This window comes from Drosophila novamexicana, unplaced genomic scaffold (assembly GCF_003285875.2).
Source record: "Drosophila novamexicana strain 15010-1031.04,08,12 unplaced genomic scaffold, DnovRS2.1 tig00001986-arrow-arrow-pilon, whole genome shotgun sequence".
NCBI classification, from domain to species: Eukaryota; Metazoa; Arthropoda; class Insecta; order Diptera; family Drosophilidae; genus Drosophila; species Drosophila novamexicana.
In genome coordinates, this window is record NW_020824919.1 from 95,481 (window position 1) to 113,301 (window position 17,821).

The following is a 17,821-nucleotide window of genomic DNA, read 5'->3' on the forward strand; positions in this document are numbered from 1 at the left end:
AACTATGCGTCACAAATCAGAAATTTTGACAACATTGGGTGACTCTTATAATTTACAAGACATATACTCTCTGGATTGTGAGGCAGAGACAATTGACATTGATTAACATTGAGATACATTTAACATGGATTCTCGACTAACCTACTTATTAACAGTGCCAAAATGAGTACGATTAACATTCTTAGTGTAGGTCAGTTTAACATGGGGGAAATTTTTTGCGATCAGTTGGCAATGCTGACGCAGTGTTGGCAAGTACATGTGTATTAGGAAGCATGCTGCTCGCATGTAAGTATTTGAATATTATTAATTTTAACAAAATTATTGGCTAGTTTAATTTGATTTCTATATCTACTTTGTATCGCACCGCTTTGCGGTGCGCAGGTCGCCTGGCTATTGCCCTGGAGTGGGTAATTTGGATCCCATGGAGACCAGGTCGTCGCTTGGCAGGCTGAGCCTGCAGCCATATGCGCTCTGTGGCCACGGATGTGACGAGCGCCTTCCAGGTGATGGATTGATGCTGTGCCCTTAGGCCGATGCTGGATAGGAGTAACCATACCCCCAAGATTTTTGGCCATTGTACTACCCATTTGCCACTAGTGTAGTGGATAAGTATGCACGCTGGCTTATTGGCATGCCGTTGTTGTTGCATTCGGCTTCTCTTTGGCGAGGGAGGATCAGCATAAGCGGGGTCCACATGGTGCCGTTTGCCGAGCTGTAGTCGCTGTTGGGATAATTGTAGATCCCAGGTTGAAGCTAAGTACCTGCATGGTTTTTTTGGCGTCAGCTCTGATTCAGAGACTGTGTGCTTGATGGCTGGACGTTTTTGCTGATATTCGTTATTCTTGCAGGTATTGTTAGGCCGTTGAGCGGTTTGAGATGGGATTCTCTTCCGTTTCAGCCTATTGGCTGGCGACGTGTCTTGGAGCTGCTGTTGCTGCGGCTGCGGAGTGGCTGGTAGCTGCCGGGTATCCAGCAGCTGAATTGATTGTTGCAGTTTCTGCTGTGAAAGCACCGTCTGGGCTGTCTGCGTAGGCTGCTGCTGCTGTGGCGGCTCATTGTCGTCATCTGCGTGGATTGGTGCCATCAGGCCGGTAGGCTGCTCATTTAGCCGGATTAGCTGATTACCAGAGGTAGGTATCTGTGAAATAAAAGAATGTGTGTTATTGTCCACGCCACTGGGGCTGCTGTTGATCCAAATGACAGAGTCATCATCATCATCATTGTTGGAATCGTCTGCCGTCAGGTCATATATTGTCCGTTGGGCTGATTGGTGGGCTGTTTGAATCCTCTGTTGCTCATTGTGGCTTTGTTGCTGCATCTCATCTATTTCGCGTTCAATTTGGATTCTGATTTGTTCCAAACGTTGGCTTAGTTGCTGTTCATCATTGTTGTTGTTTAGGTGTTCCTGTTGTTGTTGCTGTTGGCCAGTTGGTGGTGGTGTTTGCGCTATTTGTATATCAGACAGGATTAGTTTTTGTATGATGGCTGGTTGATCCCGGATGAAATCAATTAGATTTTCGCTTGACATGAGTCCACTTCTGTAGCGACGTCTAAGCGTGTTTATTTGTCCCTCGCCGAATCGAATGGTAGGTCTTGGCCGCTGTCCGTATGTATCTGTATTTAGACTGGGCGCATTGGCTTGTCTCCTTGCCTCCTGTTCCTCATGCTCAAGTCGCAGGAGTGTTGGCAGTCTGTCCTCCATTTCTTGGTCATCGGTTGTTAGGTGCTGCTGCTGCAATTGTTGCAAGGGGCGCACGTGACGTTCAAGCTGGAGCGAGTATAAGGGCCTATTTAGGCGTATTGGCGTATATGGTTCGCTTATTAGTTTGCGAGCATTTATATTTGGATGGTTGCTGAGGGCTCTAGCAAACCTTTCGCTAGCCTGTTGGTAGATTTCATCCACCGTGTCTATGCCGTGGGATTCCCGTATTGTCTGATTGCGCGTGTATCTTGTGGCCTTGGCTATTCTGCGTAGAATTTTATTTTGACCAACTTCAAGGCGATTGAATTGTGTTGATGATAATAATGCACCCCAAATTGGGAGTGCATAGCGCCATATTGGTGCAATCATTTGCTTATATATCGTCATTTTGCATGCGATATTTAGCGGGCTCTTGGCACCAATAAGCCAATCCAATTTTTTGCACAGTGCACCAGTGCGTGCACATAGCGTAGTGACGTGTTGTTTCATGTTCAGCTTCTTGTCCAGCTGAACTCCCAAATATTGGTGTCTTGATTTGTTGGCTATTTCCTGACCGTTTAGCCTTGGTGAAGTTACTGTCTGGCTTTGTCGTAGTGTCGTGCGCAATGTAAACATGACATGTGCTGTTTTGCTCACATTTACTTGTATGCACCAACGTTTTGTCCATTTCTCAAACGCTTGCAGATATCTATCATTTCTATTGACAGCTATATCGGAAAATGGCGCTGCACACATTACTACCGTGTCGTCGGCAAATGTGGAGAGCAGCATACTGGGAGTTAGTGTTGTATCTGCAGATGCAGATGTTGTTGTTGTAGGCTCATTTGTGGCCCATAAATTCCTCAACGCAGTTGAGGGGAGTGGCATGTCCGATGTGTATACTGTGTACAGTATCGGTCCCAATACACTGCCCTGGGGTACTCCAGCGCTAATATGTCCAATTCTCGATTTAGTTCCCTCATTTCCATTTACAATAAATGTACGGTCAGTGAGATAGCTTTTGAGTACATTCCACAAAACTGCAGGTAGTAATTTGGCCAGTTTGCTTAGCAGACCCTCGTGCCAGACACGATCAAATGCTTCGCAGATGTCGATGAACACAGCCGAGCAGTATTGTTTCTTTTCATACGCATTCAGTATGAATTGCGTTACTCTCGCCAATTGTTGTTCTGTGCCATGTTCCTTGCGGAATCCAAATTGGTGGTTCGGTATTGACTGGGCAAAGTTTTTGCATTCAAACATCCTCGTCATAAGGATTCGTTCGAATATCTTGCTGAACCCTGCCAGCAGACTTATTGGCCGGTAGGAGCTAGCCTTTTCCGTTGGTTTACCCGTTTTTAGGATCATTTTAATCTCTGCACATTTCCATTGGCGCGGAAAATGTCCGTGTCTAAGTATGCAGTTGTAAATGTGAGTGAGATATAGTATCGCTTTATGCGGAAGTGACTTAATAACATGATTGTCAATGTTATCAATGCCCGGCGTCTTTTTTAATGTCAAGGCGGCAATCAGTTGACATACCTCCTTGTCTGTGACTGGGCGGAATGGCGGTGTATTTATCTGCCCATGCTGCTGTTGTTGCTGTAGTTGCATAAACTGAGTCACCTCATTGCTGGTCTGTGATCGCTCTTCAGCCGTATTTGTTAAGTTTAGGCTGAATCTTTGCTCAAGGTATGCTGCAAAGACTTCTGCCTTCTGCTCATTCGTTTTTGTCCATTCAATAGTTCTATTATGATTTTGTATACCATTGCCATTGGACGTAGTGGTGCCAGAGATAATTTTTAATGGGCGATTCGGCTCTGGCTGACGTTTTATGAAGTTTGTGGTCCTCCATAATTGTTGTATCCGATTTGTGTCCGTTTCGTTTATCTTTGCTATTTGCCGGTTAAGATTATCATTCTTATCACGGCGCAGTAATCTATTTAGACGGTTTTGAGCCTGTCTGTATTGGCTGCGTGCTAACGGTGTGCGTAGCAGCATATATGAAGATTTTAGTTGCCTTTTTATTATTATTTGCCTCAGAGTGCTTGCGCTTAATTTATTTCGGCCATATCTCGTGCGACTTAATTGCTGCCATCTTCGGCGGAGGGGGGGAGTTGCAGCTGAGGCTGCATTCTCTATTTTTCTATACAGGATGTCGATTGCATCCTCTATGTCAGTTCCCGAATTAATTTCGATGTTTAATCGTAGATTTTGATTAAGTATTCTCTTAAATTTCTTGATATTTGCATTCCTTGGCAAAATTTTATTTTTTACATTGTTTCTATTCAGTGCCTGACCGATAGCCAGGTCAATAAGTATTGGCAGGTGATCAGAGTTTAGGTCGTTTATCGAATATGTACGTAGACGCCTGTCTCCAATGCCTCCATAGATGGCGAAGTCGATTGCGGATGGTTGATTCCCTCTTGCGTAGGGATAATGCGTGGTTCCGCCCGTCGCTAATATGTTATATTTTTTGTTCGAGTGTATTGTCCTCAATAGCTCCCTCCCTCGTTGGCAGTGTCGCATATTGCCCCACCAAGTGCTTTTGGCATTCCAGTCGCCACATATTATGAATCCCTGCGGACTCAGGCTATCAATGTGGCTAAGTAGTTTGCCAAAGTTTTCTGACGTCCATTTATATTGCGGTGGGCAATATATCGGAGCGACTAAAATGGTTTCCTGTGTTGATAAGGTGATGGCAACTGGTGCGCATTGGCAGGCATCTTGCATTATTGGTTCCAGAGCAATATGCTTGATGCCATGTCTGATGAGTATGGCGACACCTCCAAATCTTTGATTTGGTGCTTTACGTGTTGCCACATATGTGTGATAGCCATCTATGCTTGGTGAGACGTTGTTCGCAAATGGTCCTCTGACTGAGTTAGATGCTGACTGGCTGGCTCTTTGGCGTAATTCAATGACCATCATAATGTCAACATTGTGATGGCACATAAAGGCTTCCATTTCTCTGCACTTGTTGGATACTCCAGCAGCGTTCCAATAGGCCATTTTGAATGGGTGGCCACATTGTCTGCTACTGGCATGATTCCTAGTGTTATTGGCTAAGGTATTATTACTAGTTTGTATAGTAGTAGTGTCTAAATTGTTATTATTATTAATATTATTTAATGTGTTGGCATTGGTATTGTTTATATTAACGAATTGGCTGTTAGACATTTTTAAGGTCATTGGCGGCATTGAATGAGCTAGCAATGATGCTAGCTAACATTAAGGTGGCTGGGCATAGTATGTCCAGTGATTGTATCTCAGCATTATTTTTTAAAGTTGCTGTGTTATCCCGTGGGATGAGATGTTTATGGGCACAGTGCGAGTCTGTGTCAGTATTGGCTGGGCTGTCAGTATACATGTTGCCGTGTACTTGCGCTCTAGCAACATGTTGCTGACGCCCCATGTTCTCGCTCCAAACATTTGGCTCTGAGTTCGTATCGAACATGTTGCCATGTTCGCTCTCACTCAGTCCATTGCTGTCGCTGTTGAATTCACTCAGCTCCGTTGCTGCTCTGCTGCCGCTGCCGCCGCCACTCAAACGATCAAGTGGAGCCTCTGCCGACGCAAGCGCCGACAGCGACTGAGCTGCAGAGAGCGGAGTCGCTCGCTTATGTTTCGGCTTCGGCTTTCTCTTCTTCTGCTGCTGTTGTTGTTGCTGCTTCTGATGATGTAGCGGTTGCCGTTGCTGGTGTTGGTGTGGATGCTGATGCAGCTGTATTGGAGTGCCAATGGCTACAGGTGCCGGGGTATGGGGGGCAACTTTCGCTGCAGCGATGGCCGCCTCCGCTTTAGACGCCGCCTTTTCGCGCATTTTTTTGCTTATATACTTTGCTTATATACTTGCCAAAATTTGCATATACGTAGTTATATGTATAATTTATGTATGTTTTTTTTTTTTTTGGGCGTAGATTTCCCTCTGTCTGTCTCCTCGTCTGGTCGTCTCTCCTCAAATTGTTGGCTTGTTAATATTATTAACAAAAAAAGATTACTGCACTTGCACAAGTCACAATATTTAATTACTTTATTATTTATATAATATTATTTATTGATTTATTAGCATTTAAAAATGCTGATTGGCATTATTAATTTATTTAATAATATTATTTAATTAATTTATTGACTGTCATTTTTCCATTTAATTTCCATTTTAATTGTCTTTAGTGTTTTAAGCATTTAAAAATGCTGATTGGCGTTTAATTTTCATTTATTAAACTGATTTTAATTTAATTTATTAACCCAAGCATTTTCCTTTATTTGATTTTAATTTAATTTAATTTTTATTTTATTGGAAAATATTAAAAACACTTGTAAAAATTTTTTTTTTAGTTTGAGTGTTCTTGTTGCGCGCGGGCGCGGGCGCTGGCCGGCCGGCTGTCTGGAGCTCGGCGAAAACACGTCCGTCCACGACGAGCCAACCACAAGAACTTCAAAATGCTTTATTGTTGTCCATTTCTACTTAAACTATGCGTCACAAATCAGAAATTTTGACAACATTGGGTGACTCTTATAATTTACAAGACATATACTCTCTGGATTGTGAGGCAGAGACAATTGACATTGATTAACATTGAGATACATTTAACATGGATTCTCGACTAACCTACTTATTAACAGTGCCAAAATGAGTACGATTAACATTCTTAGTGTAGGTCAGTTTAACATGGGGGAAATTTTTTGCGATCAGTTGGCAATGCTGACGCAGTGTTGGCAAGTACATGTGTATTAGGAAGCATGCTGCTCGCATGTAAGTATTTGAATATTATTAATTTTAACAAAATTATTGGCTAGTTTAATTTGATTTCTATATCTACTTTGTATCGCACCGCTTTGCGGTGCGCAGGTCGCCTGGCTATTGCCCTGGAGTGGGTAATTTGGATCCCATGGAGACCAGGTCGTCGCTTGGCAGGCTGAGCCTGCAGCCATATGCGCTCTGTGGCCACGGATGTGACGAGCGCCTTCCAGGTGATGGATTGATGCTGTGCCCTTAGGCCGATGCTGGATAGGAGTAACCATACCCCCAAGATTTTTGGCCATTGTACTACCCATTTGCCACTAGTGTAGTGGATAAGTATGCACGCTGGCTTATTGGCATGCCGTTGTTGTTGCATTCGGCTTCTCTTTGGCGAGGGAGGATCAGCATAAGCGGGGTCCACATGGTGCCGTTTGCCGAGCTGTAGTCGCTGTTGGGATAATTGTAGATCCCAGGTTGAAGCTAAGTACCTGCATGGTTTTTTTGGCGTCAGCTCTGATTCAGAGACTGTGTGCTTGATGGCTGGACGTTTTTGCTGATATTCGTTATTCTTGCAGGTATTGTTAGGCCGTTGAGCGGTTTGAGATGGGATTCTCTTCCGTTTCAGCCTATTGGCTGGCGACGTGTCTTGGAGCTGCTGTTGCTGCGGCTGCGGAGTGGCTGGTAGCTGCCGGGTATCCAGCAGCTGAATTGATTGTTGCAGTTTCTGCTGTGAAAGCACCGTCTGGGCTGTCTGCGTAGGCTGCTGCTGCTGTGGCGGCTCATTGTCGTCATCTGCGTGGATTGGTGCCATCAGGCCGGTAGGCTGCTCATTTAGCCGGATTAGCTGATTACCAGAGGTAGGTATCTGTGAAATAAAAGAATGTGTGTTATTGTCCACGCCACTGGGGCTGCTGTTGATCCAAATGACAGAGTCATCATCATCATCATTGTTGGAATCGTCTGCCGTCAGGTCATATATTGTCCGTTGGGCTGATTGGTGGGCTGTTTGAATCCTCTGTTGCTCATTGTGGCTTTGTTGCTGCATCTCATCTATTTCGCGTTCAATTTGGATTCTGATTTGTTCCAAACGTTGGCTTAGTTGCTGTTCATCATTGTTGTTGTTTAGGTGTTCCTGTTGTTGTTGCTGTTGGCCAGTTGGTGGTGGTGTTTGCGCTATTTGTATATCAGACAGGATTAGTTTTTGTATGATGGCTGGTTGATCCCGGATGAAATCAATTAGATTTTCGCTTGACATGAGTCCACTTCTGTAGCGACGTCTAAGCGTGTTTATTTGTCCCTCGCCGAATCGAATGGTAGGTCTTGGCCGCTGTCCGTATGTATCTGTATTTAGACTGGGCGCATTGGCTTGTCTCCTTGCCTCCTGTTCCTCATGCTCAAGTCGCAGGAGTGTTGGCAGTCTGTCCTCCATTTCTTGGTCATCGGTTGTTAGGTGCTGCTGCTGCAATTGTTGCAAGGGGCGCACGTGACGTTCAAGCTGGAGCGAGTATAAGGGCCTATTTAGGCGTATTGGCGTATATGGTTCGCTTATTAGTTTGCGAGCATTTATATTTGGATGGTTGCTGAGGGCTCTAGCAAACCTTTCGCTAGCCTGTTGGTAGATTTCATCCACCGTGTCTATGCCGTGGGATTCCCGTATTGTCTGATTGCGCGTGTATCTTGTGGCCTTGGCTATTCTGCGTAGAATTTTATTTTGACCAACTTCAAGGCGATTGAATTGTGTTGATGATAATAATGCACCCCAAATTGGGAGTGCATAGCGCCATATTGGTGCAATCATTTGCTTATATATCGTCATTTTGCATGCGATATTTAGCGGGCTCTTGGCACCAATAAGCCAATCCAATTTTTTGCACAGTGCACCAGTGCGTGCACATAGCGTAGTGACGTGTTGTTTCATGTTCAGCTTCTTGTCCAGCTGAACTCCCAAATATTGGTGTCTTGATTTGTTGGCTATTTCCTGACCGTTTAGCCTTGGTGAAGTTACTGTCTGGCTTTGTCGTAGTGTCGTGCGCAATGTAAACATGACATGTGCTGTTTTGCTCACATTTACTTGTATGCACCAACGTTTTGTCCATTTCTCAAACGCTTGCAGATATCTATCATTTCTATTGACAGCTATATCGGAAAATGGCGCTGCACACATTACTACCGTGTCGTCGGCAAATGTGGAGAGCAGCATACTGGGAGTTAGTGTTGTATCTGCAGATGCAGATGTTGTTGTTGTAGGCTCATTTGTGGCCCATAAATTCCTCAACGCAGTTGAGGGGAGTGGCATGTCCGATGTGTATACTGTGTACAGTATCGGTCCCAATACACTGCCCTGGGGTACTCCAGCGCTAATATGTCCAATTCTCGATTTAGTTCCCTCATTTCCATTTACAATAAATGTACGGTCAGTGAGATAGCTTTTGAGTACATTCCACAAAACTGCAGGTAGTAATTTGGCCAGTTTGCTTAGCAGACCCTCGTGCCAGACACGATCAAATGCTTCGCAGATGTCGATGAACACAGCCGAGCAGTATTGTTTCTTTTCATACGCATTCAGTATGAATTGCGTTACTCTCGCCAATTGTTGTTCTGTGCCATGTTCCTTGCGGAATCCAAATTGGTGGTTCGGTATTGACTGGGCAAAGTTTTTGCATTCAAACATCCTCGTCATAAGGATTCGTTCGAATATCTTGCTGAACCCTGCCAGCAGACTTATTGGCCGGTAGGAGCTAGCCTTTTCCGTTGGTTTACCCGTTTTTAGGATCATTTTAATCTCTGCACATTTCCATTGGCGCGGAAAATGTCCGTGTCTAAGTATGCAGTTGTAAATGTGAGTGAGATATAGTATCGCTTTATGCGGAAGTGACTTAATAACATGATTGTCAATGTTATCAATGCCCGGCGTCTTTTTTAATGTCAAGGCGGCAATCAGTTGACATACCTCCTTGTCTGTGACTGGGCGGAATGGCGGTGTATTTATCTGCCCATGCTGCTGTTGTTGCTGTAGTTGCATAAACTGAGTCACCTCATTGCTGGTCTGTGATCGCTCTTCAGCCGTATTTGTTAAGTTTAGGCTGAATCTTTGCTCAAGGTATGCTGCAAAGACTTCTGCCTTCTGCTCATTCGTTTTTGTCCATTCAATAGTTCTATTATGATTTTGTATACCATTGCCATTGGACGTAGTGGTGCCAGAGATAATTTTTAATGGGCGATTCGGCTCTGGCTGACGTTTTATGAAGTTTGTGGTCCTCCATAATTGTTGTATCCGATTTGTGTCCGTTTCGTTTATCTTTGCTATTTGCCGGTTAAGATTATCATTCTTATCACGGCGCAGTAATCTATTTAGACGGTTTTGAGCCTGTCTGTATTGGCTGCGTGCTAACGGTGTGCGTAGCAGCATATATGAAGATTTTAGTTGCCTTTTTATTATTATTTGCCTCAGAGTGCTTGCGCTTAATTTATTTCGGCCATATCTCGTGCGACTTAATTGCTGCCATCTTCGGCGGAGGGGGGGAGTTGCAGCTGAGGCTGCATTCTCTATTTTTCTATACAGGATGTCGATTGCATCCTCTATGTCAGTTCCCGAATTAATTTCGATGTTTAATCGTAGATTTTGATTAAGTATTCTCTTAAATTTCTTGATATTTGCATTCCTTGGCAAAATTTTATTTTTTACATTGTTTCTATTCAGTGCCTGACCGATAGCCAGGTCAATAAGTATTGGCAGGTGATCAGAGTTTAGGTCGTTTATCGAATATGTACGTAGACGCCTGTCTCCAATGCCTCCATAGATGGCGAAGTCGATTGCGGATGGTTGATTCCCTCTTGCGTAGGGATAATGCGTGGTTCCGCCCGTCGCTAATATGTTATATTTTTTGTTCGAGTGTATTGTCCTCAATAGCTCCCTCCCTCGTTGGCAGTGTCGCATATTGCCCCACCAAGTGCTTTTGGCATTCCAGTCGCCACATATTATGAATCCCTGCGGACTCAGGCTATCAATGTGGCTAAGTAGTTTGCCAAAGTTTTCTGACGTCCATTTATATTGCGGTGGGCAATATATCGGAGCGACTAAAATGGTTTCCTGTGTTGATAAGGTGATGGCAACTGGTGCGCATTGGCAGGCATCTTGCATTATTGGTTCCAGAGCAATATGCTTGATGCCATGTCTGATGAGTATGGCGACACCTCCAAATCTTTGATTTGGTGCTTTACGTGTTGCCACATATGTGTGATAGCCATCTATGCTTGGTGAGACGTTGTTCGCAAATGGTCCTCTGACTGAGTTAGATGCTGACTGGCTGGCTCTTTGGCGTAATTCAATGACCATCATAATGTCAACATTGTGATGGCACATAAAGGCTTCCATTTCTCTGCACTTGTTGGATACTCCAGCAGCGTTCCAATAGGCCATTTTGAATGGGTGGCCACATTGTCTGCTACTGGCATGATTCCTAGTGTTATTGGCTAAGGTATTATTACTAGTTTGTATAGTAGTAGTGTCTAAATTGTTATTATTATTAATATTATTTAATGTGTTGGCATTGGTATTGTTTATATTAACGAATTGGCTGTTAGACATTTTTAAGGTCATTGGCGGCATTGAATGAGCTAGCAATGATGCTAGCTAACATTAAGGTGGCTGGGCATAGTATGTCCAGTGATTGTATCTCAGCATTATTTTTTAAAGTTGCTGTGTTATCCCGTGGGATGAGATGTTTATGGGCACAGTGCGAGTCTGTGTCAGTATTGGCTGGGCTGTCAGTATACATGTTGCCGTGTACTTGCGCTCTAGCAACATGTTGCTGACGCCCCATGTTCTCGCTCCAAACATTTGGCTCTGAGTTCGTATCGAACATGTTGCCATGTTCGCTCTCACTCAGTCCATTGCTGTCGCTGTTGAATTCACTCAGCTCAGTTGCTGCTCTGCTGCCGCTGCCACCGCCACTCAAACGATCAAGTGGAGCCTCTGCCGACGCAAGCGCCGACAGCGACTGAGCTGCAGAGAGCGGAGTCGCTCGCTTATGTTTCGGCTTCGGCTTTCTCTTCTTCTGCTGCTGATGTTGTTGCTGCTTCTGATGATGTAGCGGTTGCCGTTGCTGGTGTTGGTGTGGATGCTGATTCAGCTGTATTGGAGTGCCAATGGCTACAGGTGCCGGGGTATGGGGGGCAACTTTCGCTGCAGCGATGGCCGCCTCCGCTTTAGACGCCGCCTTTTCGCGCATTTTTTCGCTTATATACTTTGCTTATATACTTGCCAAAATTTGCATATACGTAGTTATATGTATAATTTATGTATGTTTTTTTTTTTTTTGGGCGTAGATTTCCCTCTGTCTGTCTCCTCGTCTGGTCGTCTCTCCTCAAATTGTTGGCTTGTTAATATTATTAACAAAAAAGATTACTGCACTTGCACAAGTCACAATATTTAATTACTTTATTATTTATATAATATTATTTATTGATTTATTAGCATTTAAAAATGCTGATTGGCATTATTAATTTATTTAATAATATTATTTAATTAATTTATTGACTGTCATTTTTCCATTTAATTTCCATTTTAATTGTCTTTGGTGTTTTAAGCATTTAAAAATGCTGATTGGCGTTTAATTTTCATTTATTAAACTGATTTTAATTTAATTTATTAACCCAAGCATTTTCCTTTATTTGATTTTAATTTAATTTTTATTTTATTGGAAAATATTAAAAACACTTGATAATTTTTTTTCGTTAGTTTGAGTGTTCTTGTTGCGCGCGGGCGCGGGCGCTGGCCGGCCGGCTGTCTGGAGCTCGGCGAAAACACGTCCGTCCACGACGAGCCAACCACAAGAACTTCAAAATGCTTTATTGTTGTCCATTTCTACTTAAACTATACGTCACAAATCAGAAATTTTGACAACATTGGGTGACTCTTATAATTTACAAGACATATACTCTCTGGATTGTGAGGCAGAGACAATTGACATTGATTAACATTGAGATACATTTAACATGGATTCTCGACTAACCTACTTATTAACAGTGCCAAAATGAGTACGATTAACATTCTAAGTGTAGGTCAGTTAGCATGGGGGAAATTTTTTTTTTGCGATCAGTTGGCAATGCTGACGCAGTGTTGGCAAGTATACACATACATACATATGGGAAAAATACTTATCGGCACGCTAGAAGCGTGCAAGTGAAAATTTGAATTTAAATTAACAATTTGTTGGCCAAAATAAAATTAAAAAGTAATTAAATTCTATAACGCACCGCCTTTCGGTGCGCTGGACGCCTGCCTCTGGCCTTGCGGTGGGTATTCTTCCACCATCGTCGACTTGGCACGCTTGTTGAGCAATTGCATTGCAATTTGAATTGCTTGTTGGCCGCCGCTTCTGCCGCTGGAGTCTGCATCGTGTTAGATGCTTTTTGGTGCTGCTGCTGTTGCTGCTGGATCTGCTGGCCAGCAATGGTGGACATCATAAGCCACGCGCCCAGGATGCGTGACCAATTGATCGCCTCCTTGCTGTCACGCCTTCTACGCTTAATATTGCCCGGAGGCTTATTGACGTGCAGCTTGCGCTGCATCATTATAGGGCGATCAGGTGGAGCAGACACCGGCCACTCAGCATCGAGTGGGTGTCGCTTGACGAGTTGCCAAGTCTCCTTCGCTGATCGCTGTTTGTCGCGCATGTCCGGCTGTGCAGGTATGTACACAATTGGCTTTGTTTTCTTTTTGCCATGGTGATTCAAATTGCTCTTTTTCAGGTAGTGGCAGCTTCTGCGTTGTTTTAATGGCCTCTGGGCTGCCATCGGTCGTCGCCTCTGCATACATCGCCTTCCCGTATAGGCAGGTCGGTGGAATTGCGGATGCGTACCGTGGCCATCCATGGATATTTTGGCCACCGTCGATCTCTGTATATGCGCCTGCTGTCCCTCAACAACAGGCTGACCAATTTTCGGCTTCTGTTGCTGGCCCTGAGAGGCCGTAGTGGCTGGCATCGCTTGATGCTGCTGGCCCATATGGGCCGGCAACTCAATTTGGAGATGCTGGTGCTGGTCAGGAGAAGCCTCTATGGTCACCATTGACAGCTGTTGCTGTCCCTGGTGATCCTTCTGGTCTGTCTGCCGTATTAGTGGATGCTGTGACATAGCCTGGAATGCCGTGGTGGCCACCGTCGATCGGTTATTTGAGCGCCGTCGTCCTCGGAGGATTTGCCGCTCAATTAGTGGATGCTGTTGCTGATTTGAGGCCGCCATTGGCCCTTGTTGCTGAAACTGCTGCTCCCATAGGGCGTGCTGCTGGATTTGCTGGTGTTGACGTGCGCCATAGGAGGCCGGATTGGATGCGTATGTCTGCTGTTGCTGCTGCTGCCGCTGGCCCGTGGAGGCCGACGTTGAACATAGCTTCTGTAGCTGCTCCGGCTTGTAAGCGGGCAGCTGGATTGGCGGATGCGTTTGACGGTCAGGAAAGGCCGTCATGCTCGCCGTCAATCGCTTTTCCTGTAGCTGCTCGCCTGCAAGCAGGTGCTGCTGGATTGGCTGGTGCTTCTGGTGTCCACTGGAGGCCAATTTGACAACCATCGACCATTCTTGCTGGAGCCGCTGCCCCCATTGGGCCGAATGCTGGTCTTGCTTGGCCATAGTGACTGTACTCGCTTTGTGCTGCTGGCCCATATGGGCCGGCAACTCAATTTGGAGATGCTGGTGTTGGCCAGGAGGAGCCTCTATGGTCACCTTTGACAGCTGATGCTGTCCCTGGTGATCCTTCTGGTCCGTCTGCCGCATTGGTTGCTGCTGTGCCATGCCATTGGAGGCCGTGGTGGCTACCGTCGATTGGTGATGGTGTTGTTGGCTCTGCTGCCCATCTTGGTGGATTGTTGCTTGTTCATGGAGGCCATAGGAGGCCGGATTGGCTGCCATCGACTGTTGCTGTTGCTTTTGTTGCCCCCAGGGGGCTTGCTGCTGGATTTGCGGATGTTCATGGAGGCCATAGGAGGCCGGATTGGATGCCGTCGGCTGGAGCTGTTCGCATATGCCTCGTTGCTGCCGTGTTGTCAACCGGATGAGCCGATCACCGGTAAGTGAGAACTGAAATTGACTTAAAATTTCTCTAATTTTTCTGTTCTTATCGGGGTCCGATTTTGTTAGTCTCTTTATTAGTGGCGGATAAATTGATCTGTTAGTTAGTGGCTGAGGTAATTTTTCTTTAAGTGCTATATGCATCATTTCCATCCATATATCATCTATATAATTACGCTCTTCTAAATCAATATCAGTGGTCTCAGTACATACTATAAAGAACATAGCATCAATTATGTCCTCATAGATGTTGTCTTCTAGCTGTTGCTCTTCATCAGTCAGCTGTAGTTGTTCTTGTTGTTGTTTTTGTTGCACATTGTGCATTAATGGCTGTTGGATAGAGAAATTAAATTCCTGATTAATGCTATCTGATGGCAACTCTAGGTTGTCCATCTGATTATTATGCCATAGAGTGCATGTTTTGGGCACGCTGTATTTTATCTTACTACGCGCTAGTGTTGCACGTAGCAGCGTGTGCCCTCTATATTTCTTTTTAGACATAGAGGTACCTTTTCGGCTACGGCTGAGTTGGGGAGAAACATATTCTGCATGATTGTATATATCATTCATGAATTCGAATGCATCCTCAGAATCAAAATCAAAATTTGATTCTAAGGCTGCTTGTATATCATCTAAGATGTATTTTTGAAGCTCATCGACGGCTTCTATATATTGCTTATGGCGTTTATTTGCCTTATTGGTTGTCTGGCCGATTGCCAAATCTGTATTATTATCGCTGATGCTAGCGAAATTGAGGGCTGTTGCCTTATTGGTTGTCTGGTCGATTGCCAAATCTGTATTATTATCGCTGATGCTAGCGAAATTGAAGGCTGATAGCCGATTTACCTGTCTGCATGAGTAAGGAGTGGCTTTACATGTTAATACATTAATTGCAGTTTGTTCGTTCCGAGTGTTTGTTATGTTCTCCCAAACTCTACGGCCGTTTCTCTTAGTGTCTCTTCTTGTTTTATACATTTTGTATATCATTGGCGTCTTGACGGGCGCTATCAATCTGTGATCTAGATAGCGTCCGTGTGGCTGAGCCGTGCAAATTTGTTGCAGGCATAGAAATATTTGAGTTGGCTACTATTTGTAATAGTAGGCCAACTACCTGATCCAATTTTTGGGCCATTTGATGCATTGCAGCCATATCGCTTGTAAAAGCTTCTATAGCTGCATTATTGGCCGGAATTTCTCCATTTAGCTGTTTTTGTTGTTGTTGTTGTTGTTGTTGCTGTCGTTTGTATTGCTGCTGATGGGTAGATATTGATGTATTTGTAGCCCTCTCTGCCACTAATTGGCCCGACTGCTTCTTCTGCTGCTGTTTGTGTTCCAGCTGGAGCCTCTGCTGGAATTGTTGAAGATGTTTAGTGGCCGGATTACGTACCCGGCCAGAATTGGCATGCCCTCTAGCCACCTGACTGTATGTCATAGTGGAGTTGACCATATTTTTATGCTTTTGTTGTTGACTGGACGCCTCATTATGCGCTACTTTAGTGCGCTTATTGACTGCTAGCTGATGCTTCTGCTGCTGCTGCTGATTAGTTGATGTACGTAATCTATTAGCAGCTAGCTTAGCTCGCTCATCCTTAAAGGCCTTGCATCCTTTATAGCTGGCAATATGTTCACCCTGGCAATTGGCGCACCTAGAAGGCGCGCCTCTTGCCTTGGTGCACATTGTTGTGGGGTGTCCTAGCCCGCATTTGAGGCATATGAACGGTCGACGGCAATAGTTCTTGCTGTGACCATATGTCTGGCAACGGTGGCACTGAACAGGATCAGTGCGCTTCCGCTGCCTCTCCACTTTAACTTCCTGGCTGCCAAGATGCTTTATTTCCAGTATGTTATTATTAGTGTCCGCTTTCGGCTCAATTTCTATTTCAAAAATATTTATTGGCTTGGCCGTGTAGCGTTGTTTTAAAACGTCCACATATCTCACCACATGTCCCAATCTTCTCAGCTCCATGCGAATCCAATCGCATGGCGTTGAATAGTGCAGGTGGCGTATAATATACCGTGCTCCGCGCTCATTGCGCAGTTGATGGGTATGCCGGTATATATTTGATGCATCAAGCAGCTTGATTGCTGCATTGTATGCCTCAATATCGGCACATTGTACTCGCACACCACCTGCCTGAGTGCATTTGGTGGCGAATTTATTGGCACCCAAATTGTTCGTGATATTTGCAGTTAACTGTTGAATATCATCCACATTGGGCAGATAAATTGTGGGCACTCTGACCCTATGAGCTGTTGTCTGCTGGATTGGCTGGCCGGAGTCTGTATTCGACATACAGTTGGAGGCCGTTTCTTCAACTTCCATGTCATCATTCTCACTATCGCTGACCCTGTTGTTGTTGTTGTTGTTGTTGTTGTTGACTGTGGCTGTGAAGGTAGCATTCTTAATATTGCCAGCATTCGAGCCACCACTTTTAGCTGGGCGCTTATTAAGTGTTTGCTTAGTCGCTATTTTTCGTTTTTGTGGCCGCTTGGCAGCCGTATTGTCATTTGTTGGCTCAGGCATTTCGAACCCCAAAATAATATCCATTATATCAATTGGTGGCTGTCCGCTCGCCTCATTTTCAAATCCAGAAATTTCCATTAAATTTGTTGGCATATTTGCAGCATAATTATTTGCAATAATGTCCTCATTGCGGACGCATTGGCTAGCCGATAAGTTGGAATCGGCATTGTTTAACTCATTTCCAGCTTCCTGGCTTGATAAAACACAGTGCGAGTCTGTGTCAGTATTGGCTGGGCTGTCAGTATACATGTTGCCGTGTACTTGCGCTCTAGCAACATGTTGCTGACGCCCCATGTTCTCGCTCCAAACATTTGGCTCTGAGTTCGTATCGAACATGTTGCCATGTTCGCTCTCACTCAGTCCATTGCTGTCGCTGTTGAATTCACTCAGCTCCGTTGCTGCTCTGCTGCCGCTGCCGCCGCCACTCAAACGATCAAGTGGAGCCTCTGCCGACGCAAGCGCCGACAGCGACTGAGCTGCAGAGAGCGGAGTCGCTCGCTTATGTTTCGGCTTCGGCTTTCTCTTCTTCTGCTGCTGTTGTTGTTGCTGCTTCTGATGATGTAGCGGTTGCCGTTGCTGGTGTTGGTGTGGATGCTGATGCAGCTGTATTGGAGTGCCAATGGCTACAGGTGCCGGGGTATGGGGGGCAACTTTCGCTGCAGCGATGGCCGCCTCCGCTTTAGACGCCGCCTTTTCGCGCATTTTTTCGCTTATATACTTTGCTTATATACTTGCCAAAATTTGCATATACGTAGTTATATGTATAATTTATGTATGTTTTTTTTTTTTTTGGGCGTAGATTTCC

General features: G+C 44.8%; 1 protein-coding gene across 1 annotated transcript in view; it reads right to left on the minus strand.

Annotated features, from left to right (window-relative positions):
* Nucleotides 1-579: 579 nt before the first annotated feature.
* Nucleotides 580-17,821, minus strand: part of LOC115768717 (heat shock protein DDB_G0288861-like) — a 49,782-nt gene continuing 32,540 nt past the window's right edge. Inside the window, exons 3-5 of the mRNA XM_030713417.1 lie at nucleotides 6,914-7,498; nucleotides 762-1,346; nucleotides 580-721 (exon numbers count right to left, since the gene is read on the minus strand). Coding sequence (XP_030569277.1) covers nucleotides 580-721; nucleotides 762-1,346; nucleotides 6,914-7,498 — 1,312 coding nt within the window. The remainder of the gene's footprint in view (nucleotides 722-761; nucleotides 1,347-6,913; nucleotides 7,499-17,821) is intronic.